This window comes from Kluyveromyces lactis (genome assembly GCF_000002515.2).
Source record: "Kluyveromyces lactis strain NRRL Y-1140 chromosome D complete sequence".
NCBI lineage: Eukaryota > Fungi > Ascomycota > Saccharomycetes > Saccharomycetales > Saccharomycetaceae > Kluyveromyces > Kluyveromyces lactis.
The window spans coordinates 1,217,941-1,242,477 of NC_006040.1; the positions used below are offsets into that span (position 1 = coordinate 1,217,941).

The 24,537-nt window shown below is 40.4% G+C and overlaps 13 protein-coding genes and 3 non-coding genes across 16 annotated transcripts; 9 read left to right on the plus strand and 7 right to left on the minus strand.

Annotated features, from left to right (window-relative positions):
* Positions 1 to 207: 207 nt before the first annotated feature.
* On the minus strand, positions 208 to 825 carry DOT5 (thioredoxin peroxidase DOT5; the record flags this gene model as incomplete). Its single annotated transcript, XM_453699.1, has 1 exon — positions 208 to 825. The coding sequence occupies one exon, from the start codon at positions 823 to 825 to the stop codon at positions 208 to 210; it is 618 nt and encodes a 205-aa protein (XP_453699.1).
* Positions 826 to 1,717: 892 nt separating this feature from the next.
* CUB1 (Cub1p) lies at positions 1,718 to 3,484 on the minus strand (the record flags this gene model as incomplete). Its single annotated transcript, XM_453700.1, has 1 exon — positions 1,718 to 3,484. One exon carries the CDS (start codon positions 3,482 to 3,484, stop codon positions 1,718 to 1,720), a length of 1,767 nt encoding a protein of 588 aa, XP_453700.1.
* Positions 3,485 to 3,934: 450 nt separating this feature from the next.
* SLG1 (Slg1p) lies at positions 3,935 to 5,218 on the minus strand (the record flags this gene model as incomplete). Its single annotated transcript, XM_453701.1, has 1 exon — positions 3,935 to 5,218. One exon carries the CDS (start codon positions 5,216 to 5,218, stop codon positions 3,935 to 3,937), a length of 1,284 nt encoding a protein of 427 aa, XP_453701.1.
* Positions 5,219 to 6,549: 1,331 nt separating this feature from the next.
* On the plus strand, positions 6,550 to 8,127 carry KLLA0_D14399g (uncharacterized protein; the record flags this gene model as incomplete). Its single annotated transcript, XM_453702.1, has 1 exon — positions 6,550 to 8,127. The coding sequence occupies one exon, from the start codon at positions 6,550 to 6,552 to the stop codon at positions 8,125 to 8,127; it is 1,578 nt and encodes a 525-aa protein (XP_453702.1).
* A 175-nt stretch (positions 8,128 to 8,302) lies between these two features.
* On the minus strand, positions 8,303 to 9,715 carry GAS5 (1,3-beta-glucanosyltransferase; the record flags this gene model as incomplete). The annotated part of the gene is made up of 1 exon (XM_453703.1): positions 8,303 to 9,715. One exon carries the CDS (start codon positions 9,713 to 9,715, stop codon positions 8,303 to 8,305), a length of 1,413 nt encoding a protein of 470 aa, XP_453703.1.
* Positions 9,716 to 10,176: 461 nt separating this feature from the next.
* On the minus strand, positions 10,177 to 10,249 carry KLLA0_D14443r. Its single transcript has one exon. It is a non-coding gene; the product is annotated as a tRNA-Thr (tRNA).
* A 505-nt stretch (positions 10,250 to 10,754) lies between these two features.
* Positions 10,755 to 10,826, plus strand: KLLA0_D14465r. Its single transcript has one exon. It is a non-coding gene; the product is annotated as a tRNA-Met (tRNA).
* Positions 10,827 to 11,174: 348 nt separating this feature from the next.
* Positions 11,175 to 11,705, plus strand: ADI1 (acireductone dioxygenase (Ni2+-requiring); the record flags this gene model as incomplete). The annotated part of the gene is made up of 1 exon (XM_453704.1): positions 11,175 to 11,705. The coding sequence occupies one exon, from the start codon at positions 11,175 to 11,177 to the stop codon at positions 11,703 to 11,705; it is 531 nt and encodes a 176-aa protein (XP_453704.1).
* Positions 11,706 to 12,112: 407 nt separating this feature from the next.
* Positions 12,113 to 13,195, plus strand: ANY1 (Any1p; the record flags this gene model as incomplete). The annotated part of the gene is made up of 1 exon (XM_453705.1): positions 12,113 to 13,195. One exon carries the CDS (start codon positions 12,113 to 12,115, stop codon positions 13,193 to 13,195), a length of 1,083 nt encoding a protein of 360 aa, XP_453705.1.
* A 237-nt stretch (positions 13,196 to 13,432) lies between these two features.
* On the minus strand, positions 13,433 to 15,547 carry PET127 (Pet127p; the record flags this gene model as incomplete). The annotated part of the gene is made up of 1 exon (XM_453706.1): positions 13,433 to 15,547. The coding sequence occupies one exon, from the start codon at positions 15,545 to 15,547 to the stop codon at positions 13,433 to 13,435; it is 2,115 nt and encodes a 704-aa protein (XP_453706.1).
* Positions 15,548 to 16,381: 834 nt separating this feature from the next.
* Positions 16,382 to 17,644, plus strand: KLLA0_D14553g (clavaminate synthase family protein; the record flags this gene model as incomplete). The annotated part of the gene is made up of 1 exon (XM_453707.1): positions 16,382 to 17,644. One exon carries the CDS (start codon positions 16,382 to 16,384, stop codon positions 17,642 to 17,644), a length of 1,263 nt encoding a protein of 420 aa, XP_453707.1.
* A 16-nt stretch (positions 17,645 to 17,660) lies between these two features.
* SPO11 (DNA topoisomerase (ATP-hydrolyzing)) lies at positions 17,661 to 18,866 on the plus strand (the record flags this gene model as incomplete). The annotated part of the gene is made up of 1 exon (XM_453708.1): positions 17,661 to 18,866. One exon carries the CDS (start codon positions 17,661 to 17,663, stop codon positions 18,864 to 18,866), a length of 1,206 nt encoding a protein of 401 aa, XP_453708.1.
* Positions 18,867 to 18,933: 67 nt separating this feature from the next.
* KLLA0_D14597r lies at positions 18,934 to 19,055 on the minus strand. Its single transcript has 2 exons — positions 19,019 to 19,055; positions 18,934 to 18,970 (listed from the first exon to the last, which is right to left on the minus strand). It is a non-coding gene; the product is annotated as a tRNA-Pro (tRNA).
* A 256-nt stretch (positions 19,056 to 19,311) lies between these two features.
* ERP4 (Erp4p) lies at positions 19,312 to 19,938 on the plus strand (the record flags this gene model as incomplete). The annotated part of the gene is made up of 1 exon (XM_453709.1): positions 19,312 to 19,938. One exon carries the CDS (start codon positions 19,312 to 19,314, stop codon positions 19,936 to 19,938), a length of 627 nt encoding a protein of 208 aa, XP_453709.1.
* A 311-nt stretch (positions 19,939 to 20,249) lies between these two features.
* RPN7 (proteasome regulatory particle lid subunit RPN7) lies at positions 20,250 to 21,476 on the plus strand (the record flags this gene model as incomplete). The annotated part of the gene is made up of 1 exon (XM_453710.1): positions 20,250 to 21,476. One exon carries the CDS (start codon positions 20,250 to 20,252, stop codon positions 21,474 to 21,476), a length of 1,227 nt encoding a protein of 408 aa, XP_453710.1.
* Positions 21,477 to 22,306: 830 nt separating this feature from the next.
* On the plus strand, positions 22,307 to 23,959 carry CTT1 (catalase T; the record flags this gene model as incomplete). The annotated part of the gene is made up of 1 exon (XM_453711.1): positions 22,307 to 23,959. The coding sequence occupies one exon, from the start codon at positions 22,307 to 22,309 to the stop codon at positions 23,957 to 23,959; it is 1,653 nt and encodes a 550-aa protein (XP_453711.1).
* Positions 23,960 to 24,537: the final 578 nt, after the last annotated feature.

Here is a 24,537-nt window from a genome sequence, read left to right on the forward strand (position 1 = left end):
ACTCTAATCTATCAGTGCTTATATGAGGAGAAAGATTCATTTGCAATTAAAAATGAAACGCCCTTGAGAGAAACGCTACTCAATCTGATCTTATGTGTGTATATAGTAATATAAATCTTTTTCCATTCTCAATTATGTTTAAATCCTTTGACATTTACTATTACATATGAGAAATCGATCGTCAGTAACTATGTTAGCCACTGGGTTTTATAAAGACTTGGCCAATTCTAAAACCTCTTTCTTACCTTCTTCAATACTGACCTCAGGTGAAACTTGAACCCTCTTCACTTCTAGTTTACCGTTCTTGAAGATCCAGTGAGATCTGACAACACCAGAAACAGCTGTCTTCTTAGCACCCAAAGCTCCGATAAATTCACGTTTAGGGTCGCTTAATAGATCAAAAGGCAAGGCTTGCTTAGTTTGGAAACTCTTCTGAGACTTTGGAGCGTCAGCACTTAGTCCAAAAACAGCAGCGTGTTCCTTCAATTCGCTATAATTGTCTCTGTAGCCACACGCTTGTCTAGTACAACCAGGTGTACTGGCCTTTGGATAAGCAAAGAACACCACTAATTTATTCTTGGAGGCAACTTCTTTCAACGATATCGGCTCGTCATCCTGATTTAGTAGAGTTAGATCAGGAATGTCATCACCAATTTGCAACTCAGCTAGCTTATTGGCACTATCTTCATTTTTAACCTCTTTTTTTCCGTTTGGCTTGGTAACCTTTGATTCTGTCTTTGCCTTTACCTTGATGGGTTCAGCAGATTCGGAATCTAAAGGTTCTTTCTTAGCAGAGATTCTATTAGAACGACGTAATTCAACCATAGTTCACAGAACAGTATAAAAATATAAGTCGATGATTGTAGTTAGGGCAGATTAAAAGATATGATATGGGGGGCGTATTTGGTACAGTTGAAGGTGCGTTTTTCCTGTTTTGCTCTTTTTAAAGGTTCGAACGTTCAAAAACAGGCAAACAAGCAATTTCAAAGATTGAAAGACGGAAGACAAAGCGAAGAAACACTCGAGTGAAAAGCCCTACAAGAAACATTTTCTCGAATGGTAAATACAGCCAACTGCTAAATTAAGAACTACAATTACGTTTACATAACAATTGGGAATATAACCAAAAATTCATTGCAACAATCAACTATTCAATGGCCTTGTCACCAAGAATGGCTGCAAAATTACCGTTATCTTTAATAGTTGTATAAGTATATCCAGCTGTATATAACAGAGTCCACGGTCAAATTCAGAGCATTGTCGAATAAAACAATCACAGTATAACACTAGCAAGAGAAGGTGGTCCGAGTAAATTGTGGTTTCCAAAAGAAATAGATTTGATTAAAAAGTTAGAATTGGTATGAGAAAACAATAGATAATGGAGACTAGCCCGTAGTGTTTCCTGTTATATATACGTATATTTTTCTGTGAGTGGAAGAACAGTGTATGCATCGTGTATGTTTGAAATAATTTGTAATTTTGTGATGAGTGTCATAGAACAACATGGTGTTTAGGTCCAAACATCTTTACTTTATTAGCTTTGCTTGCTTTCAAAATAGTAAATGAACAATAATGATGATGAAAGGAAAAAGATAACGAATAAAGGAATAGGTCCAATATAATATACACTTGTGTGGATCGCATTGATTAGAGCAGCACGGTAATGTTTTTTTTTCTCTCCAGTTATGGGTTAATCTTGTTTTGCCGTTGGCATATTCTAATCATCCGCGTAACTGGTAGTTGTATACTCTTCTTCGTCGTAACTATGTTCACTAAAGTTGTTATCATCAGCATCATCTTCATCGTCATCATCATTACCTTCGTCATCATGAGCGTACACGTCCATGTATCTCGCAGTTGGCCGTTCTTGGACGTCTCTCATGGTTGGATCCTTTGTCATTTCCACTGATTCTTCACCGTCATCATGTATATCCACTCTTTCTTCTACTCTTTCCTCAGCTTCGATCTTCAATTCATGAATGATATCGAAACATTCGGCAAGCAAGGCGTTTAGAGTACCTTGACCTTCAGGGATATTACCATCTGTATCGTAGAATTTACCATCAACACGCATATTGTCCAAGGACGCTAGCTTCATCTGGTATGGATACAATTCGCGGTCGTTGTCTACACCACCCATTCTTTTCAATTCTAATAGGCATCTGCGTACTGTTGACAATTGGTTATGAACTCTTTGCAAAGATTCAGATACCGGTTCAGATGATTCTAAGAGTTTATAAATGATGGCGTAGCACCTACGCAATAAGTACAACAAAATCGATTGGCCCTTAGAATCAGGGTGGTCCGTTGGGAATTTACCGTTAACTCTCAAGTTATCGATTTCTCCTAGTTTCTTTTGGTATGTGAAAAGATCAGTTTCTCTTAGAGTCCATCTTCTGGTTACTAACAAATTTTCCAAAGTAGTCTTGATGTCCACTAGTTGATCATAGATAGGTTGCAACTTGGTGTCGAGAGAGATACCACCATCCTTTTGATGGGACAAATCATTTACCAAATCATGACAATCGTCTAATAAACCGTTTAGAACGTTTTGGCCTTTTTCTTCGACTTTATCGGTCTCCAAAGATTTGAACTTCCCGTTGATATCACGATGAGATTCTAACTTCTCCAATTGTTCTTGTAGCTGTTTCAATTTTTCATCGATCACTTGATCTGGTAACACATTCTTCTTTTCCGATGCCTCACTTTCCACCGAAAGAACAGCCGGATCCGGTACCAATTGCTTCTGATGAGGCCTCTTTGTAGAAGATGCCAGTGACAGTAGACCTCTTCTAATTTGGAACAATGCCTCCATGGTAGATTGCAAGTCCGGATGGATCTCTTCTAACTTCGACTCGATGGCGTTATATTCGTCGATACAATGCTTTAGCTTGGCTCTTAACAACAGATCTTCTTCGATCTTATTCTTGTTCAACTCTTCATCTTTCTGCAAAGCAAATTCTCCTATATCATCTGCATCTGCATTTACGCTCTGAGTGTCGCTATTACTAACATACTTGTTTTGTTCCACGATGGCACTGACCTCATTAAGTCTCTCTTTAATAGGTCTTAAGTCGTGATGGGTATAAACGTTCGATTCGTTTAAATGTTCCAACAAGCTCTGCACGGTCGAGAGCGAAGCATAAGTTGCTGGAGCTGAATTTTTCAAACCAACGGTCAAGAAACTCAATGACAATAACTGGAAAACATCATCGATAACAGAATCGACTCTATTGTGCAATTCCGAACTATGAATCAGCGTAGTGGCAGAATTTGAAGGAGTAGCATGCGAATTCTTACGCAATTCATCCAACTCCCTGACTTTTGTCAACACTTTCTGATAAGTGTCCATAACATCCTTAGAGTTAAGGAATTGAGATCTATTCTGTTTCATCTTTGACAAAAACGACCGGACATCAAGGAAATAAGTCAGAATTTCCTCCTCTTCATGAGGAACTGCCATAGGATGAGAATTAACGGACATATCTCTCTCTCTCTCTCTCTTTCTCTTTAACTCACTGGTACAATTCTTAACAAATTGATTCTATGATTACTTTATTGGCTTGATATTTTAGAACTAAACTCTAGTATCTAGGTTGTAAATGCCTGTAAATCCTTTGTGTATACGAAACAATACAATTAAAACGTCTAAGTCCCTTTGTCTGTTGCCACCGGATCGGTCTGAACCCAATTTCGTTGCCATCAAGAGTATGTCTTTATACTTAAATCCTTTGAATGTTTGTCATATTGAAATTAGCTCGGCTAAAGATTATTGGGGGGAAAGAATTGAAAGTAGGGTAACTTTCAGTTTCTCGGGAATAACGACTTTATGGAGCACAGACGACCGATGGAATGAGAACAAGAGAGCGGTATGTATGACTAAAGTATGGTATGGTATTGGAAAACGATTAGATAGAAGTGTGGGTATGTAGATCTATTCATCCGGGTTAACAACGGTAAGTTTATTCTGTTGTTCATGATGCAGGTCGGGTGAATCGAAAAGTGAACCGTTACTGGTTCTTTTCGAGTCGGCGAATGGGTTAGACACAGTTCCTTGGGATTCTGATAACGGTATTCCAGAAGATGGCGTTCGTCCCAACCCGGATCCCAGTCCTCCTGCAGCACCAGCAGCTCCCGCTGCTGTTGCTGTAGCGATACTAGTATCGAGTCCATGTCCATTCCCACTTCCATCGCTGTCTCCAGGGTGCATGTAATCTGAAGCAGAGGAAGTAAAGTAGTTATCTCTATGTTCATCGTAGTCCACCGGTTTGATAGCCTCTTGGTATTCCTTTTCCATACGTTCGTCCTCTCTTCTTCTTGAGATATGTCTTAGTATTAAAATGACAGCCAAGACTACCAAAACCAGACCCACGACACCTCCAACGACACCGCCTACGATGGGCCCAACTTGTGTCTTTTTCGATGAGGAGGAATTGCTGTTGTTGTTTGAGCTTGAGGATCCCGAAGTCGAACTTGCTGTCACGATGTTTGTCGTCACGTATTGTACTGATCCACTTACGGTTTTAATGGATGTGGAATATACGACACTTGGTTCATCGTCCCCAGACGAATTGCTACCGTCCGTTGCTGAAGAGGGACTACTTGTAATGGACGCTTGTGTACTACTATCCGCACTTGAAGTACCGGCCAGTGTCGTCGTAGTACCTGAATTGGAACTAGAACTGGTACTGGAACTTGAACTTGAACTTGAACTCGAACTTGAACTCGAACTTGAACTCGAACCTCCCGAAGAAGTGCTATCACTCAATGCGTACACCAGATAAGCGTTTTCACCACCGCACATTTCAGAGCCGTAACCGTAACAATACGCGTTACAACTGCTGGACGTGGAACTGGATCCTGAAGGATCATCGTCACCACAGAAACATTCGTCATGGTTGTATAAAGCCATATACTGTGATCCGGAACATTCTGAAGCACAATGCGCACTAGACTGAAATTCATAAGTGCTACCGTCACCAAATGACGAGGGAAGCGAACTGAAACATCCAACCTCGGTGAGTGCATATACACCGAATCGTGAATTCGGTGTGGTGAACCACAGGTGTATGAGAACTACTGAAACGAAAAGTTTCAGTAAAGGGAGTTTCCTCGAGGAAACTCCCAAATTTGATCCAGCAAATCGGTACTTAAAAGAGGGCTCGCTAGCGAGCCCTCCATTATTTCCATAACCAAAAAATCGTCCTACTTGAATCATAGGATACACCAAAAAGACCTCTTTCTTTGTTTATGAATTCCTCTTCTGCCCTATTATACAAAATGATTACTGTCTATTTCCTTCTCGCTCACCAGGATAAAGTACACTCTGTATAAACACACACACACACACACACACACACACACACACACGGTAGCTGAAGGGAGAAGACAAGTATGGCACTGAAGAGTCCCGAACCGATGGGTTTCCCTTCTGTTCGACTTCTGGATCTCTGTTAACGTCTTGTTGCACATTTGAATATATCGAAATCTCAGCCAGTTTCCAATTTTTTCATCTTTTTCCATGTTCTAAGAGAACTCTGTTCCAGGTTTTATCTAATTCAGTATGTATCTGGGGAAGGACAAGCACCCAGAAGGGTGCTTGTGACTTGTTTTTGGACCATTATCCGTTGTCTAATATGAGCATGGCCAAGCTTCACCTTGTAAAATGTTGCGTAGCGTGATATGTGTATTATTTAATATTAAATTCTACTGTCATAGGTATTAATAAATGACACCGATGCTTAAGGGATTACAATGACAGCTTGTGCGGTAACGCAGGACAATTATGAGGGGGGGGACTATTAGAGACCTGATGGCCATGGAAAATGTGAGTATGTCGTTATATATGTATCATCAGCCCGGTATATATGCGTATATATGTGTACCACTGCCATATATATACATATAAATATATTGACGCGATGCCTCGTGACTCAGTTACCCGGATAAGAGTTTGGTATTCCGGGTAACGTCCAATTGTGGCTCGTGAACTTTTCCCATTGCAAAAATATTAGTATGTGGTGTATGGGTTAGTTTCACCAGCAAAACCCACCCTCTAATCTCATCTCATCTCATCTCATCCCGTCACTACACCCAGTTCTTTCCCTAACGACGTGCAGAATCATAGGTCTATTCTAGCTCTGCTCAGTTACCACTCGGTACCAAAGCGATACCATTTCAGAAATCCGCTTAGTAGCCCTTGAGGCAAATGGATATTTCCAGGTGTCAAAAAGATGATATATCTACGTACCTACTGATGAGTAATTAGGGTCCGTTCCAGGCCAGCCCAGCACAGCATGGGAAACATCGAGAAATGAGACGCATTATCTATCATCTTTTGTTTAAATTTCACGGTCTCGCTCACTTTCTCAATAACTTTCTTTTTTATAGGGTGCCAATCTTATGTATTATATTGTATATAATTGAAGAGTATACTAAAGAACCTTTGTTTGAGATGAGGCTGTTCACAGGAGTTTTGGTCCAGTGTAATGGGATCGATTTCCCGTGGCCCTGTTTAATAAGAATTGTTAGAGAGTCAGGGTATGGGTTATGATAGTGTATCAGGATTTGAAGCCGAAGTATCACACACAGATGCAGAATCATCATTCGCAGTACGGCCATGGTCAGGGCCATGGTCAGGGCCAACAGGTACTGCTGCTTGCAGCAGCAGCAGCTGATGCTACGGAAAGTGCTACTGCCGCAGGAACCCCCAGCGGTTCTGGTGGCTCTGCTAATGGTAGTGGCAGTACTAGCACCATCCAGCTATCGAGGAAATGGGTGCTTCCACCAAAGGTGAAGTCTAGTCGGAAACTTAGTACCACCACCATTACTACTGCTACTACTGCTACCGCTTCCAACGCTAGCAATACGTCGCCCTCGTCACCCAACAGTCCTTCCAATAAAGGCTTGTCTCCGAGAGATGGTTCCATGGATGATTCGAATCAGTATTTTACGTCTAGGTCTTCTAACTACGCAGAGAAACGCAGGAAACAGAATAGAGAAGCTCAGAGGGCTTATAGGGAACGTAAGGCTAACAAGTTGCATGAGCTGCAGCATACGATAGATATGTGGAGAGATAAATGCGAGGCCATGCAGCAGGACGTCAACATGTGGAAATCGAGGTACGATTCCTTGGCTTTAGAGAATAAGAATTCGGCCCTGGCGTATGAATCAAGACTTACTTGGTACGTTCAAGAGAATTCTAAACTTAAGGACACTATTAGAAAGCTACATGACAGGACGCCCACTCCGGCTACTCCCGGGACTAGTGCTCCGGCAAATGGCACACCAGTTGAAACAAAGCCGAACCAGGCTAACACACCTTCCAACATGGAAATTCAATTCGATAGTTCTGGCAAACCTTCGTGTTCAATTTGCGTGGATGGTTCGTGTATATGTGAGGAACTTAACGGCTCTGACGCCGCGGATCAGGCATCTCGAGCTCAGACTGCTCTTCATCCACAATTTCTTAATCTCAAATATTCCTTCCAGGACCCGCTCCTGCAACAAACTTTAGATAACTGGAAACCAATGAAACCAGTGACTATCGAATCATCCAAGAAAAGACTCAATGAATCGTCAAGGCTACCACAGTTCAAAAGAATGAAAAGTGAATCTGTTCCTTTGAATATAGATAGTGATTTCCCATCCTTTAGCGTATCGTCTTCTAATTCTTCTTCTACTAATAATATCGCTGCAGTAGTCGCTGCAGGTGCCACTACAGGCGCTGCTGGCACTTCTGCCACGAATAACTCCAATATAGATGAGAACTGTGGATTCTGTTCAGAAAGTTCCACCTGTCTTTGTAGAGAAGCTCAGGAAGAAGCTAACAGGAATGCATGTACACAAGAACCTGGTTCGTGCACAAATTGTCAAAATGACGCTACTAGTAAGAAATTCTGTGAAAATGTTGTGAACCTGGCAAGATCTTCCTCATCCAGCTCTTCAAGCGCCGAAGAATATATCCCAATTAACGATGCCTTCCAAAGGATTAAGAAACACATGAAAAGTTCAAGCAATTTCTCTCCTAATAATATAAAATACGATGAACTAGCCATCAAGGGAAGGAAAGTTCAACTTAAGAGTGTGATGGATATAATTCAGGATATGAACAAGAATTTTATCTAACGGAAAAGCAAAGAAAAGATACACTAGTTCTAGATAACACAGGTATTGTTTCTTGATTTTTATGTAAATATATAAGGTATAGAATTGTTTTTAATTTTGGGTACGGTTTTTAAATGAAATGAATAAGTACATGTTTGTGTATTAGCAAAAGTCTTTTAATTCTTCCATCCGGTGCTTAAAGCAAATATGAGCAAATAGCAAGCACACCATACATGATAGATGGGATCTCCATGGAAGCAGCCAATCCACTGGATTTGGAAGATGATGAAGAGGTAGAGTTACCATCAGTAGATGAAGTAGATTTAGAAGAAGAAGAAGAGGAAGTAGTACTGGAGCCAGAACCAGAAGTAGTGTTATCATCTACATCTTCCTCATCATCGTCACACATTTCCTGGGTGATGATACCGGTACCCATTGGTTCACCAGCACCGGATTTGAAATAGATGGAAGCAGCAGATGGCATATCTGGCAAAGTGCTGTTTGATTCCCAAACACCTGCCTCGTATGAAGGACATTCGGAGTAATCGTTATCGGCGTAGTATCCACCGTCACCTGCTGGGTTTTGCACCTTTTCGAATTCGGCCTTCAAGTTATCGAAATCATCCAAAGTGGTAACAGAGTCACCATCTATTTGAACTAACCCGTACTTGTTACTCTCTTGAGAGTATTCGTAGACCAATCCTCCGGAGAACACAGAGGACATTTTGGTAGAGTAAATGGCACCGACTTCAGTGAATGGTCTTGAAGAGACGACCTCGTTACAACCGTATTCACTCAAGAAGATTGGGATCGAATAGTTCTTGTAAAGTTCCATCTTGTTGGCATAACCGGAGACTTGGAAAGAAGACGAACCGCACCACGAGTAATCGTTAACACCGAACATATCGATTCTTGCATCGGCATCATCCCCACAGTTGAAATATTCCGCAGCCAATTGACGGTTGGATGACACATCAGCAGCAGAGTAACCAACTGGAACAGCTCTATAATTTCTAGCCTTCATGTATTTCTTAATATCTCTAACAGTGGCCTTGACGTAAACGGCAGTATTCGTGGTATTTTCACTGTTGATAACTTCGTTACCAGCAAAGAACCCCAAAGTGTTATTGTACGAGACAAACTCGTCCACTGTGGCAAACACACTTTGCAAATAATCAGCGTTGTACGAACATTGAGGACTGATTCTAGAGATTGAAGCACCAGGAGTGTTCAAATCTAGAATCAAATAGATACCGGCTTTTTCCAAAAGTTGCATACATTCGGTATGATCCAAGGAGTTATCGATAGTGTAAACTCTGATAGTGTTCAAACCAAGTTCTTCGAAGTATGGGATGTCTCTTGAACAAACAGAAACGTCACCTAATGGATCAGTCAAGTTAGATGATCCACCTGGTTGATAATCGACACCACGGATGTAGAACCGGTCACCTGATTCAGAATTGAAAAACGCATTACCATTAATTTCAATGACAGGAAGCGAGCCAGAAGTGCTATTGGTACCGCTAGATGTAGCACTATCCGTTTGTGCTAAAGCCAGACCAATGGTCAAAAGTCCAGAAACCAATGAAGAAACCTTACTGAACTTCATACCAGATATATTAAAGAAAGAAAAAAGAACAATAATAACAACAACGAAGAACAACCTAGGCCTAGTAAAGTTAGTCAGTCAGTCAATCAATGACGAAAATTGTCTCTGATGCAGTGCTTACGAGTGAACCAATATAGCCAGAATAATATATATTTCAAGATTCTTGTATTCAGTCATTATCAGATCGATGTTATTGAAATGAATTTTTTTTTCTTTTCTCTATTTACGTTTCGTCGAGAAGATCTCTCGAAGCTCAGATTCGTTCGAGCAACGTGGAAGAATGTGTGGATTCGATGCTAAATATAGGTAAACAGAGGCAGGTAGAGAGTAAAACAGGAAAGATATGGGTGAGAATGCCATTGGTTTATACTCGAGCGGTACAAATAGGATACAGAGATTGTTCAAACGACCTCAGGCTTGCTGACAACTGCGGGAGAGAAAAAAATTGCAAAAAGAAAATATGCTTCCAACCAGAGTCGAACTGATGATCTCCACATTACTAGTGTGGCGCCTTACCAACTTGGCCATAGAAGCTGTTAATTTCTTGAAAGAATGGGTGAAAATAAGCGGCTTACAGGGCACTTTGAAATCACATGCTCCTTTTAACTTTATCTATCTGACCACTCATCTCCCCATTATTAATCACTTTGGACCAACAAGTAACTTTCTGTGTCAGTGAGAAGTAAACGTGAGACTATACTAATAATACTTTTGGAAAGGGTAGGAGTCATGTTGTGCGATAATCGTCACATAGAGTGCCACTCGAGGCAGTGTCTTATGTCAAGACTTATCAAAGAGGAAGAGACGATGACTGGTTTGGTATTTGACCATTCAAGTCACGTGGAAGTGACCTCATGACATCTTTCTTGGAGAAAAACCCATTTCTGCTGATCATACATCTCTTTAGTAGTAGTAGATGCGTATAGGGTATCTTGACCTGCGAATTCCTTTATATCCTAGCTATATGACTCAACCTGGTGAAATATGACCTCGTCGTCACCATGTGTATCCACAGAAAACCGCTCTTTCAAGAATAGTCAGCGGCGTGGCGCAGTGGAAGCGCGCAGGGCTCATAACCCTGATGTCCTCGGATCGAAACCGAGCGCCGCTAGTAATTCTTTTTTTCCTTTCTCTGAAAAAACTTCCTTTTTACCCCTCCATATACCGCATCTACAGATCCTGGGCACGGGGTCTGGTGCTATGTACACCTTCACCCACTCCAACATGCACTTCGTACCCTCACCAACCTTTTCTCCAAGCTTTTTTACCTCTTATCTTAACGGTCTCTTGTGATTAATTTCGAAATCCACAGTTCGTAATCCACAATGACTTTGAAGAAATTGTATATATAGGAGACTGGATCCATTGCAACAGCAACAGTTATTTATATATCATCCTTAACTTAGCTGTAGAAATATCCGACCTTGCATAGCCGACACAGCATCAGTTTCAGAAAGAGATGGTCAAGGCTTATATCCACGATAACGATAGTTCCGTTGATTTCAGAGAAGACCACGACACTGGCAAGCCAGTGTCATTGGAAAAACTAGAACAAATCGGACTCATATACAGGAAATTCGATACCCAAGAAGAAGTAGACCAGTTCGCTCAGGATAGAGACTACAAGAACAGAGATATCGTTAACATTACCGTCAACAGTTTCCCCGATGAGGAAACGATGATTAGCAAGTTGAACGTTTTCTACGCAGAGCATTTGCACGAGGATGAAGAAATCCGCTACTGTCTCGACGGAGAAGGGTTTTTCGACGTCAGGGATCCATTCACCGAGGAATGGATCCGTTGTAGAGTGCAAAAGGGCGATTTACTCGTGTTACCGGCCGGTATATACCATCGGTTCACTTTGACTTCGGACAATTACATCAAGGCATTGAGATTGTTCAAAGAAGAACCAAAATGGCTGGCTTATAACAGACCCGACGCAGACGATAACCGTTACCGTCAAGAATATTTGACCCAAGTGGGGCTATGACTTGGGTGTATGTAGTAGATGCATATGTAGTTGCTCTCTCTCTATGTATCGGTTTGAAGGCTTAGGCCGATGAGATGGCGGGGTAACCATATTTCAAGCCTTTGTACGCCTATATTTAAATTCCAGTTCTATAATGGAAGCAACAAATAGTTCCAGGTACGATGATGATTTCATTGAAATAGAAAGGCCAGAGCTTACTGTGTATCTGTTTCAAGCGTTGATTAGTTTGCTAGATAGTCCAGAAACTGGTATTCTAGGCAATGCCTCATAGGAGCTTTTTCTTGTTTTGAAAATTGTGTTTGTGTGTGTTTTGTTTTGTTATATGGTTATAGCAGAGAAAGAGAACTAGAGTGATTGCCAGCATCGTTTAAAAACAATCTACAAAGTAACTCTCTTTTAATCAGCAGATGGAGATTGCCAAGCGAATAGTCGAGGCTGCTGCAGAAGCAGCCTCAGATGATGCTTCTGAAGGTTATTTCTCCAAGATTGATCAATTTTATATTCCAGAATGGCTTACGATGCAGTTTGTTGCCAACAATCTAATCAGTTTTACACCGTTATTCTCGTATGGTACTACAGTTCTTGCAATTCATAAGTCTCAGACTTCGTTGGGATTTTCCCTGGATATCTGTGCTACGATGCTTATTGCAAGTATATTGAGAGTTTCTTATTATTTGATTACACCATATGAAATTACGTTGTTAAGACAGTCGATAGTGATGATCTTGATCCAACTAATATTGTTGAAAGTTGCATTAAACTATAGGCCAGAAGATGCTAAATATGAAAATTTGGAGCCTGTGGAGACGTTATCGGAATTGTTGCAGGACGTATGGGAACAGTATTTCCCAGCTAATCCGTTCGATGTGTATAGCACCGATTGGAAACCATTGTTAAAATCGTTGTCCTGGAAAAACTTGCTGGGATTTGGATACAAGATCGTACTAGTGTGTGTCTATAAGTTTTTGAAGTTCTTTGATCCTAGTTTCAAGAGGTTCAAAGGTTTCTGGCAATGGAATGACGACTTGATGTATTGGAAATTCCTTTTAGTTTTCGGATCGTTACAATTCTTCATTACACTGATCATCTCAAAAGTTTTCAATTGGGAAAGTTTTTCACAATGGATCGGGTCGCTGATAGGATCTCTGGGTCTTTTCATAGAGTCGTTGTTGCCATTACCTCAAATATCAATTTTCTACAAGTTGAAATCAGTCCAAGGTTTCAAATTGATTATCTTGGTAAGTTGGTTATGCGGTGATATCTTAAAAATCTCTTACTTGGTGTTTGGCGCGAGTAATATCTCCGTCATATTCCTATGTTTTGGGCTTTTCCAAATGTCTTTGGACATTTACATTGCATGTCAGTACATTTACTACAAATACTATTACCCTTCATTGAGACACGATGAAGAGAATCCGGAGATCATGAGCTCGAAAGAGGAATTAGAATTAAGAGATCTATCATCTTTACAGAAGGAAATGATACTTTGAAAATTATAATCCTCAATTTTGCCCTCCTCCCCACTACAAATTCTTTGCATACTATCCTTCGATACCATATCACTTCGTATATGACACCACCACAATAGTAACTTCATTCGTCTGGTAGTTTTTCTGTATATATACATATTATGTGTCCATACTGAATTAAATATATACAAGTTAGATACACTTCAGTACAATCTATCAGAAGCTTTTTTACAGTTGTATTAGTAGTAGTAGGTTCTATTATTTTTGGTTCCACATCACTTTTTTAACGTTTCGATCAGAAGCGGTCTTCCTTCCTTCATTTTTCGTTGATATTGCTCGAAGCATAGCTTGCAAAGTAGAGATATCACTGCTGTCACGAGGTCCTGATTCCTCTTCTTTACCGTTCATTAATTTGAACATACTACTTCGTACGGATTCAAAATCATTATCTGAACGTTTTGTGGCATCGGTGCTTTGTACTCTCAAGAGATTCAATTGTTCTTTCAAGAATTTCTGGTAATATGCGTTGGATCGTTGATCAATCCCCAGTTGCTGTACGTTGAACTTTACTTTCCAGTCCTCAACCTCAGCTGGATAATGGAAGTAAGGATGTATCCAATTTGAAGAGCTGTTGCTGATGAATTTGTTAACATATTTTTTCATTTCTGTTGAGAAGTCGTTGTAATAGGGAATGTTGGAAGTATTGGCTTTAAAGTTATTGTCAAATTCGTGCTTCGCGTAAACTGCAAAACAAGTGGTCTTTTGGGCCAATTCTTCATGAAGTTCCTCAAGTTCAGAGATGTAGTCTTCGACAACTTCATTGTCAGCCTGAAGTATTACTTTCTGAAGCTTCATACTCTCAATGGCTTTCAATTCGGACGATTCCAATGGAGTCACAAAAATGAGTAAACAAGGTTCTTTATTTTTAGTAATCGGGCATTTTGGAACTGTCTTCATTGTTATTCTTGCATGCTGGTGTTTAGAAAGACCTGCTTCAACTGTCTTGAGGAAAGACGAAAGGAATTGCATGCTAATATTAAACTCAGCTTCACCGATTCTTTGTGATATTTCAAATTGATTTGTCTCATGATGATGCTGAGTGACTAGTTTCTCCTCACCGTATAATAATTTAAGTAGACGATCTCTGACCTTGAAATCTTCTCTGGTCTTGGTATCCACGTTAGAGTGTAAGATATAGTTCATCTCCTCTTGGGGAATATATTGGAACCCAAAAATCTTGGAGATATTGTGATAGGCGACAAAGATACCATCCATATCACCGATTCTAGCCTGTAAGGAATATTTGAGCATAGTGCTTCTTATCAGTTCATAGAACTCCCTTTCAAAGGATTCAAACTTCCCAAACCGTTTATTAATCTCATATGCAGTATAGTTTTCATTATTCTCCACATGGAACAAATCATGCCTCACTGCAGCTACAGCTCTTGTTTTCAAGTCGAAAACACCAGTTCCAGGTAGTTTTGGATCCCATGCATCTAGTTGCGATCTCAATACGAAGTCACCGATCGTGGCATAATGATAGTGGTCCACAGATTTCTGAGGTTTGACGTTATCGAAATTCTTATTGAAAATGCTATTAAATTCACTCTTTTCCGTGGTAAGTAATGCCTCCAAACAATGACCTAGTTTGGATAGAATGATATCCCTATTGATAGATTTATCACTCGAAATAGAGAATTTGTTTCCCCCTTTCTCAGCCCTCTTCAAGATAAATGCGGTAGCTGTACGAGCACCTAATGTGAACGTACTATGTTGCGGATGAATCGTCTTTGTTAACTGTTCTAAATTCAGAGGCCTGAAATTAGATATGAGAAAGTGAAGCTGGGAGAGTATACCTGTCATAGAACTCGTAGAAGAGCAATACTTCTTATCCATTTCCCTAGTAATATTTCTCAACCTAACGTCATCAGATGGTGAGATAAACGGCGCGATACTATCAAAGTTAAAATCTTCAACTCGAATAACGTACTCCAAGAACGGTGTGAAATTGAACACGTTAGTTCTTTCATCTCGTAGCGGTACAATGTTCATAGGTTGATAAAGGCATCTAGCCAAGGAATGCTGCAATCTTGGAGGTTTGGAAGTATCACCTGTTATATTCTTGGGAACTTCTGTCAATCTATCCTGGAAGGCCTTGAAACTGAGATCAGAAGTCTTTATACTTGAATGTCCTCTCTTAGTGTTAGAACCAGCAGTGTTTAAATTATCCTGTGGGGTTTGCCTGATAATGGCGACTTTCGATGCTAATATACCAGCATCTTCGAAAGTACCGCTTGCTGCCTTTGAGGAATTATTAGCCTTGTGAGATTTCCTAGAAGCATACCTCAACACACCGTATCTATATCGTAGCATGCTTACAGATAAAAGGCTCTATTGCAGGCGGATAATAGCCAGTTGCCTGATGCTTACTCTTTGATTCATGATTAGTGATTTTATCGAAAGCGATGAGATGGAAGTTGTGTTTCTTTTCTTTGATTTCAATGCTGAGAGACAAGGTAGAAATCACTATAATGGAGCGAGTACCAGAGTTCCGTGTAATTTAGACATTGTTTAGAGGTAGTTACTATTAATGTTAATGTTAGACGTGGAATGGCACACGTATGTACACCTGTGTTCATTAAGAGGACATGTAGTCTGGAGAGATTTCAATGAAAATCACGTGATCACGAACAGAGTAAACACTACAGAGCTGGCCGGAAACCCCGTCTAAAGCTCCTCAGGTTTCAGTATCCATCAAATATCTAATCTACCAAACTAGAGAGCATCTTTAGTACCCTAGTTTACCTCTACTACAAATAACCGGCCTTCAAGGAACATTCAAACCTTAATCGGTCATATCGGGTCTCGAGACATAAACCAGGAACATCAGCAACCAGGAGTCCTAGTTCTCAGAGGATACGTCCTCGAATCATACCGTCTTGGTCGCAATACGACATCAATCAAACATCCTTTGCTGACTATCACCTCCTCACTTTCAAAATAGTGATCTCCGTTGAACCTTTGGACCGTTGCTGCAATCAACGCATGACTTTCCCCGGATTATTTAAATAGAAACGAGTATAAATAGAGAAGGGAACAATTCATTCATAGATTAGAAGGACCTGGTTCTCGAGAGCAGAAACCATTTCCCACTTGATATTGTCTAAACACAAAAAGATATAATACAGATTAATACCCGATCGCAATATGCTACGTAGAAGTGCGCTAAATCGAGCGTTTGTTAGATTTTACTCCTTGGATAAGGGCAAGGGAAGCAAGATTATAGGACGTGAGGTGACTCAGTATGGAATTACAGTTAAGTTTCAACAGCAGGGACAAGTCAAGGAACAGTACTTGGACCATTTATTACTAAGGGACGCTAGTCAAAGTCCCAAATCGGTAGATCCGATTTCTAGCCAGAAGCTTTTCACCACAGGATCTTTATTGATTGATCGTGGTCGGCCCTTGGAACCAATCCAGCCAGGAATTGCTGATATAGTAGACGAAGGTCAAGGTTTATATGTTCATTGGAACGATGGTGATCAATTTACTTACACGAGTGAGTATTTGCAGTCATTGGTTGGAGAAAGTGTGTCCATTAAGAAGTATGATCCTAAAGTTTGGAACCAAGAAATTGTGAGCAAACCGGATTTTTTATCCGCACTAAGCATCGATTACCATTCATACATGGATCCACACGATGAATCCAGTCTTTTTGAAACGATCAAGAAGCTCGACCAATATGGTATAGGGCTAGTGACCGATATCCCAGACGAGGCAGCTACCAATTACAGCGAATGGTTTGTTCAGATGATCTGCGAACGAATCGGACACGTAAGAACCACTTTTTATGGGGAGCTTTTCGATGTGAAAAACCAAGCTTCACAGGCTAACAACATCGCTTATACTGCGAAACCTCTGCCTTTACATATGGATTTGCTATATTTGGAGAATATTCCAGGTTGGCAATTGTTGCATTGTATCAAGAATAGCGAAGGTTTGGAAGAGAACGGACAGAACTACTTCGTTGACTCATTGGGAGCGTTGAACTACATTAAAAATAAGGATCCCAGTGTATTAAAGGCATTGGAAACGATTCCTATCACTTATCATTATAGAAGAGATGATAAAAGGTACTACCAGCAAAGACCTTTAGTAGAGCACAAGAAGTATGAAACAGTGGTCAATTATTCACCACCATTCCAAGGACCATTCAATCTCAAAGATATCACTGATATTCCACTCTTGAACCAGTTCAAGAAAGGTTTATACATGTTCGAAGAGTACATTAACGATCCGAAGAACCAATTCCAGATCAAATTACCGGAGAATTCCTGTGTCATCTTCCACAACAGAAGAATTTTGCATGCTAGGAGACAATTTGACGGTGAGAGATGGTTAAAGGGTTGCTATTTGGATGCTGATACGTTCTCATCGAAATTGTCGTATCTATATGAAAAGTTTAATTAGTAGTAAGTATAATTAAATGAATGTCAACTCTTACCAGCCACTTTCACAAAAGATCCCTGGAACGAATCAAGCTAAGCATCTCACCATGAGTCTCAGAACGTTAATGGGCGAATGCTATTCGAGAATGAAGTTGAAGGAAAGGATGATACCTGAATCCCGAGTCGTTGAGTTCAGCGAAGTGGAATCTGAAGAAGAGTGTCAGCGGCAAATAACAAACAATATGAGGTTCATCAGACTAGCGTTGAAGGAACATGCAATCCCCATCACCGTGGTGTTTAATGGCAGTATTACCAAGAGGAAACGATGTGAAGAAGGTTCAGGTGGTAAGTTGTTAAGATGGAGGTACCCTGAATTTGCAAACACCAAGAAGAAGTGCAGTAAGGTCCCACAATTGTTGCAATTATTACATATATTAAACGAGCGAATCAAGACAAAGAAGAATACTACGACGGTAAGAGATATATACTATGGGAATATCGAACTGTTCGAATCGCAACAGATGGTTGAAATGCTATTCCAGAGAATCGAAGCCATGTTTAATGTCGAGAAACTGTTCTTCAACGTGGTTTCCACTCAAAAAGGTTTAATATACAGTGGACCACGGTTGCAAATAGGTTCACAGCTGTTCCACGCAGAGTGTCAATTGGTGCCATATGACCAGGGAGAAATGATCGTACAACAAAACCAACAACTCAAAGTAATCGTTCTTGAGAAAGACGCAATTTTCCAACAGTTGATTCAGTGTCAAGAAATGATAAAAGATTGGATCATAGTAACGGGTAAAGGCTACCCAGACCATCTATCTAGAGAACTACTACACAAGCTGGATTTGAGTCTACAGGGGAATGTACAATTTCATATCTTTACAGATTCCGATCCGTACGGAATCGATATCGTAACGAAATATATGGTAAAATGTCCCAGACTCATTCACAAGGGCGTATTGCTAAACCAATTGATCACAAGAAACACCGAATCTAATTCCATGTTAGTATTGCTACCGTTATCATTGAGAGATGCGACATTTGCCATGGGTTTAATACGACGTTTATGTAAAGAAGAAGAAGAAGAAGAAGGAAGTGTCAGGAAACACACGATGCGACAGAATTTGAAATATGAAGTACAACGGCAGTTGTTCTTTCAAAGAAAGGGCGAAATGAACGTTGTGAACAACGGCAATGTACAGCAGTACTTCAAGTGGATGTACAGCAGGATACACTAGAGCAGGGTACTGGTGAGTGTAGCAGATACTAATTGGCTAGTAGTAGAAGGAAAAAAAAATCAAAATTGGGGCGAGCTGGGAATTGAACCCAGGGCCTCTCGCATGCTTTGCAGTAGTTAAACTTCGTTTATCGAAGCTTCGCTAGGCTATTAACCCAAAGCGAGAATCATACCACTAGACCACACGCCCTATATAATTTTGATGTTCCTTTCTTTGACAACTTTGCCACCATACAATAGAGCATCCACACACGTGACTGACAAAAAACACGATCCCACCCTCAAACACTAAAAAAAAAAACTCGAATTTGTTCAGTGTTAACTCGTCGAAATAAAACACGTCTCTTCTTTGAATCAAAATTGGTTATCTGTTTACCTTTATGCTACTTAAGACCACTATATATCGCTATTACCAAGTCAATTGAGCGAGGAACGAGGATATAATAATGCTATACTCTATTGTTTCAGTTCTATTGGTGTTTATCAGTGGATTCTGTGCGGCAGAATCCAGTAACTATGCACCATTTGCGATTTCATTACCTGCATTCTCAAAAGAATGTTTATACCATGACTTGATGTCTGCTGACGACGCCTTAGTGGTAGGTTACCAAGTGTTGACTGGTGGCAACTTTGAAATCGATTTCGAAATCACTTCCCCAGATGGATCCGTCATTATCTCGGAGAAACAAAAGAAATACTCTGATTTCCTATTGAAATCGTTTGGTATCGGTCAATACAAGTTCTGTTTCACAAACACTCACGGTACTGCGCTGAAGAAAGTTGAACTTACGTTAGAATTGGAAAAGAGGACTATGGGGTCCGAGAAGGAGAATCCAGAGGATGTGATCACGAACAATGCAATCGAAGAGATCGACAGAAACTTGAACAAGATCAGAAAGATGATGGACTACCTGAGAGCCAGAGAATGGAGAAATATGTCGACTGTGCAATCTACAGAGTCCCGTATTGTATGGCTATCCATTTTGACAATGGGTATCATGGCCAGTATCAGTACTTTACAAGCTACCGTCGTCCATTTCATGTTCAAAGATCGTCAAAGAAACTATGTTTAAAGGAAAGAAGGCGTGTTTTCAAGAGACCGCTTCATATAAGTATGTACATATGCGTGGATAGAAATACGTAGTACAGCGTACATTGCACAATGACATCTTAAGGTTACTGGATCCTGTGAGGAAAGGCTCACAGGCTTTCGGTATATGTGTGAATATCCGGGTAAGTAATTCGTTAACAAATTGTAAGAACTAAGACTTAAACACATCTAATATAGGAAGAACACAATCATTTGCCACCATCAAACAGAGGGGAACAAGGCATCAAAAGCTGCTTTAGCGTACCAGGGAAGTTACAATTCGAAACAAACGTTATGTCTGAAGATACTGAAGTTCAATACGTGGATCCTAGTGTGAATCGTGTGCCAAATTACGAGGCATCCGATCATGCTTTTGTCCTTGGACAAGGGAATCTCTCTCATCTACATGAAGCCTCAAGGGATGCTTTGTTGAAACTGATCAGAGAAGATCATATGGCTCCATATTATAAACATGTGTGCGAAGAGTTACCCTCGGGAGCCATTGAGTGGGATCAATCCTTTTACGATTCGTTAGTGGCGAAGAACGAAGAAGAGATTAAGAAGTTAAAGGATCATTTAACTGAAATTGAAGAGAAAGACGAAGGTGAGTTGGAGAAGGCTCAATCCTGGATCAATTTAGGTGAGTATTATGCAAAGATTGGTGATAAAGACAACGCCGAGGAAACGTTGACCAAGGCCTTGGATAAAGCTGTGTCTACTGGTGCCAAGATCGATATCATGTTAACTATAACCAGACTTGGATTCTTCTACAACGATCAGCATTACGTGAAGCAGAAGCTAGAAGGAGTCAATGCGATGATTGAGAAAGGTGGTGATTGGGAAAGAAGAAATAGATACAAGACTTATAAGGGGATCCATTCGATGGCCATCAGAGATTTCAAGACCGCTGCGTCCTTACTAGTCGAATCGTTAGCCACTTTCACTTCTACCGAGCTTACCTCGTATGAGAACATCGCTACCTACGCGTTCGTTACTGGGTTATTTGCATTTGAAAGGACTGATTTGAAGGAAAAGATTATCGATTCGCCTGACTTGCTAGCGTTGATGACAACGACGCCAGCGTTACAATCCATATCCTCCCTTTCCATTTCACTTTACACTTCCGAATATAAAAGTTATTTCCCATATTTGTTAGAGACCTACGACAAAGTGCTATTGCCCTCCAAATATTTGAACCAACACGCCGATTATTTTGTAAGGGAAATGAGAAGAATGGTTTACGCTCAACTATTGGAATCTTACAAGACGCTCTCGATAAAATCGATGGCTGGTGCATTCGGCGTCTCTGAAGATTTCTTAGACAAAGATCTAAGCAAATTCATACCAACGAAACAACTCAACTGTGTCATCGACCGTGTCAACGGTATAGTAGAGACAAATCGGCCAGATAACAAGAACGCTCAATACCAACTTCTCGTAAAACAGGGTGATGGATTGATTACAAAACTACAAAAGTATGGTGCGGCTGTTAAGCTTACAGGCACCGATCGTATAATATAGTGGTAGTAGTAGCAGTATAGTAATTATACAGAGTATATAGCTCGAACAAGTATTATTTCGATGCGATGATAAAACCAACGATAGGGTCGAGACACTAATCTTTTGCTTTGTAATGAGAAACCGAAAAAGAATGCGCCTCAAAGACTCTTAGGGCTACCCTCATTTTAGACCTCTTCACCTTACAATTCTCAGTATCGCTATACCGGATTCTGATCGCCAGTTACGTCTTTTGCTATGGGCTGGAAATGGATATTTAACGTTGTCTTCTTTAACGGGTTCATAGGAAGTTCCGTAAAGGTTTTGCTTTAATAGCAAAGCAAATAGCAAAACAACCAAGAAAAGTGCACAGAGGTCGCAGCGCTACCCAACAGAGGCCGAGTGTAAGGATTTAGTACGATACACTACGAGAAAATAAGGGTAGTATGTGTTAACGACGCAAACGAACAGAGGAGAGAGGAGACTACTACTTCCTGGATTACTTCCTGATGGAGTTACCGGATTATCGAGAGAAAGAGGGAGAGATAAACACGAGATACCCTCAATGTTGCTTTAAGGGTATTACGGTGGGTACAGAAGACGTAAGTAATGGTTGGATTTGTCGTATGGTTTGGTGTTTCGCAGTAATAGCTGCACGCTTGCAGAGCAGTCACTTATTAATGATTAGCTGAAGGTCTAGCTGCTCTATACAGTGCTGGAAAAGTATATAAACTGGCTCAATGGATTGGAATGATGAGTGAGTGTTACCTAATTCGTTGTCGTTACCGTATCATGTCAATTGTTGATCGCTCACAGAATAGATCAAACATCTAAGTCAAGACAGTCTGCCTACAATGCCTTCTGAATACTCTTCACCTCCAGTTTACTCCACTTCAAATGGGTTTAAATACTCTCATCATCCATACGGTGCACAATACTCGCGTCCAGATGGTCCACTTTTACTACAGGATAACCATTTGATAGAATCTCTAGCTAGATTCGATAGGGAAAGAATTCCCGAAAGAGTTGTCCATGCCAAAGGTGGCGGATGTCATATCGAATTTGAACTCACTGATTCGTTATCTGACATCACATATGCAGCACCATACCAATCTCCCGGTTACAAGTGTCCTGGTATCATAAGATGCAGTACCGTTGGCGGTGAATCAGGGGCTCCAGATACAGCCAGAGATCCAAGAGGTTTCAGTTTCAAGTTTTACACGAAATGGGGGAACCATGACTGGGTGTTCAACAATACACCGGTGTTCTTCATCAGAGATGCAAACAAGTTCCCTCATTTTATTCACACTCAAAAGAGATCCCCAAGGAATCATTTGGGACAGGCTTCTGATACTTCCATGTATTGGGATTATTTGACTCAAAATATCGAGTCCATCCATCAAATCACGTATATGTTCGGTGATAGAGGCACTCCAGCTTCTTGGTCTGACATGAGTGCATATTCCGGTCACACTTATAAGTTTATCAATGCTGAAGGTAAGTTGACTTACGTGCAAATTCATGTGTTACCAGAGAATGGATTCAAGACTCTTTCATTGGAAGAAGCCAATAAGTTAGCTGGTGAAAATCCTGATTATAATAACCAATTGTTGTTCGAAAAGCTAGAAGCCGGTGAACGTCCAAAATTTAATTGCTATGTTCAGACGATGACCCCTGAGCAAGCAGAAAATTTCAGGTATTCCATTAACGATTTGACCAAGATTTGGCCACATAAGGAATTCCCATTGCGCAAGTTCGGTACCATTACCCTAACCCATAACGTCGATAACTATTTCGAAGAAATCGAGCAACTTGCTTTCTCTCCATCAAACACCTGTATTCCAGGTATCGAGCCATCCAACGATTCTGTCTTGCAATCCAGATTATTCTCGTACCCAGACACTCAACGTCACAGACTTGGTACCAACTTTATGCAGTTACCAGTCAATAGACCCGTGAATATGGGTAGAGAAGCTTGTCCATTTGCAGGTGCGAATTTCCAAAGAGATGGGCCAATGTGTATGTTCAACTTCAAGGACCAACCAAACTATATCGCTTCTTCCGGTAAAAACCTTGTTCAGTTCAACACATTGGATGACAACAATGCCAAGTCAACGCACGAAAGATTTACTGGTGTTGTATTAGAAGAGGATGTTGTCGCTGAAATAAAGAGACAAGAAGAAAACCGTGTAGAACATGAACGTGTTGTTAACGGTAAGATCAACGAATATTATATTGTCAATGGTGCATCTCCAGTCGATTTGGAACAACCAAGAGCTCTATACGAAAAGGTGTACAACGACAAGGATAAGAAGACATTCGTCAAAAACGTTGTTGCACATGCTTCTAAGATCTCCAATCCGGAAATTAAGACTCGTGTGTCTCAATACTTCGGTCTTTTGAATGAAGATTTGGGTAAACAGATCGCTGAAGGCCTTGAAATCCAATGGGAGCCAGTTTCTTTCGAAACATATGCCCGGAGAATCAGTATCGCCAGTGCTTTCTAAGACGATATTAGGAAATTGTTCAAAGTGTATGTCAACAACTGTTTCCATAATTTGATGAGATGCTCTGCGAGTTTTCTTAACGATTGAAGACATAATATTTATTAACTCTATTTAGAAAAGGATATATTTCTCATTTATGTAAGGAAAAATTAATGTACATCGTACACTCTTATGATATGAAACGTACTGACTATAATTAATGTCACTTAGCCATCGCTTCAAATGTTTACACAGATGTGTCAGCATCTTTTGTACCTGCGCTTCTGCATAATTTAAGCTTTTTCGTTGGTTCCTTTAATATCGCATCGCATACTAAAGTGAAAAATTGGAAAATGTTGAACTTAGCTTGTTCCAAGCAAATCATTAAGAGGAAAAGACAACTTTGGAAAGGGCAGTACAAACCAATAGTTGCTGCGTGGACCGTTCATTCATTTATAGGGACCAGTTGTTGAATTTAAGAAGCTATTTCTTAAAACTAAGTGTTCTTCCAGGCCACCAAACGGGTATTTTACCACGTTGAATTTTTGTGTTTTTCCTGTTATTGAAGAGAAACAGATTTTGATTCTGGTTCATTTGAT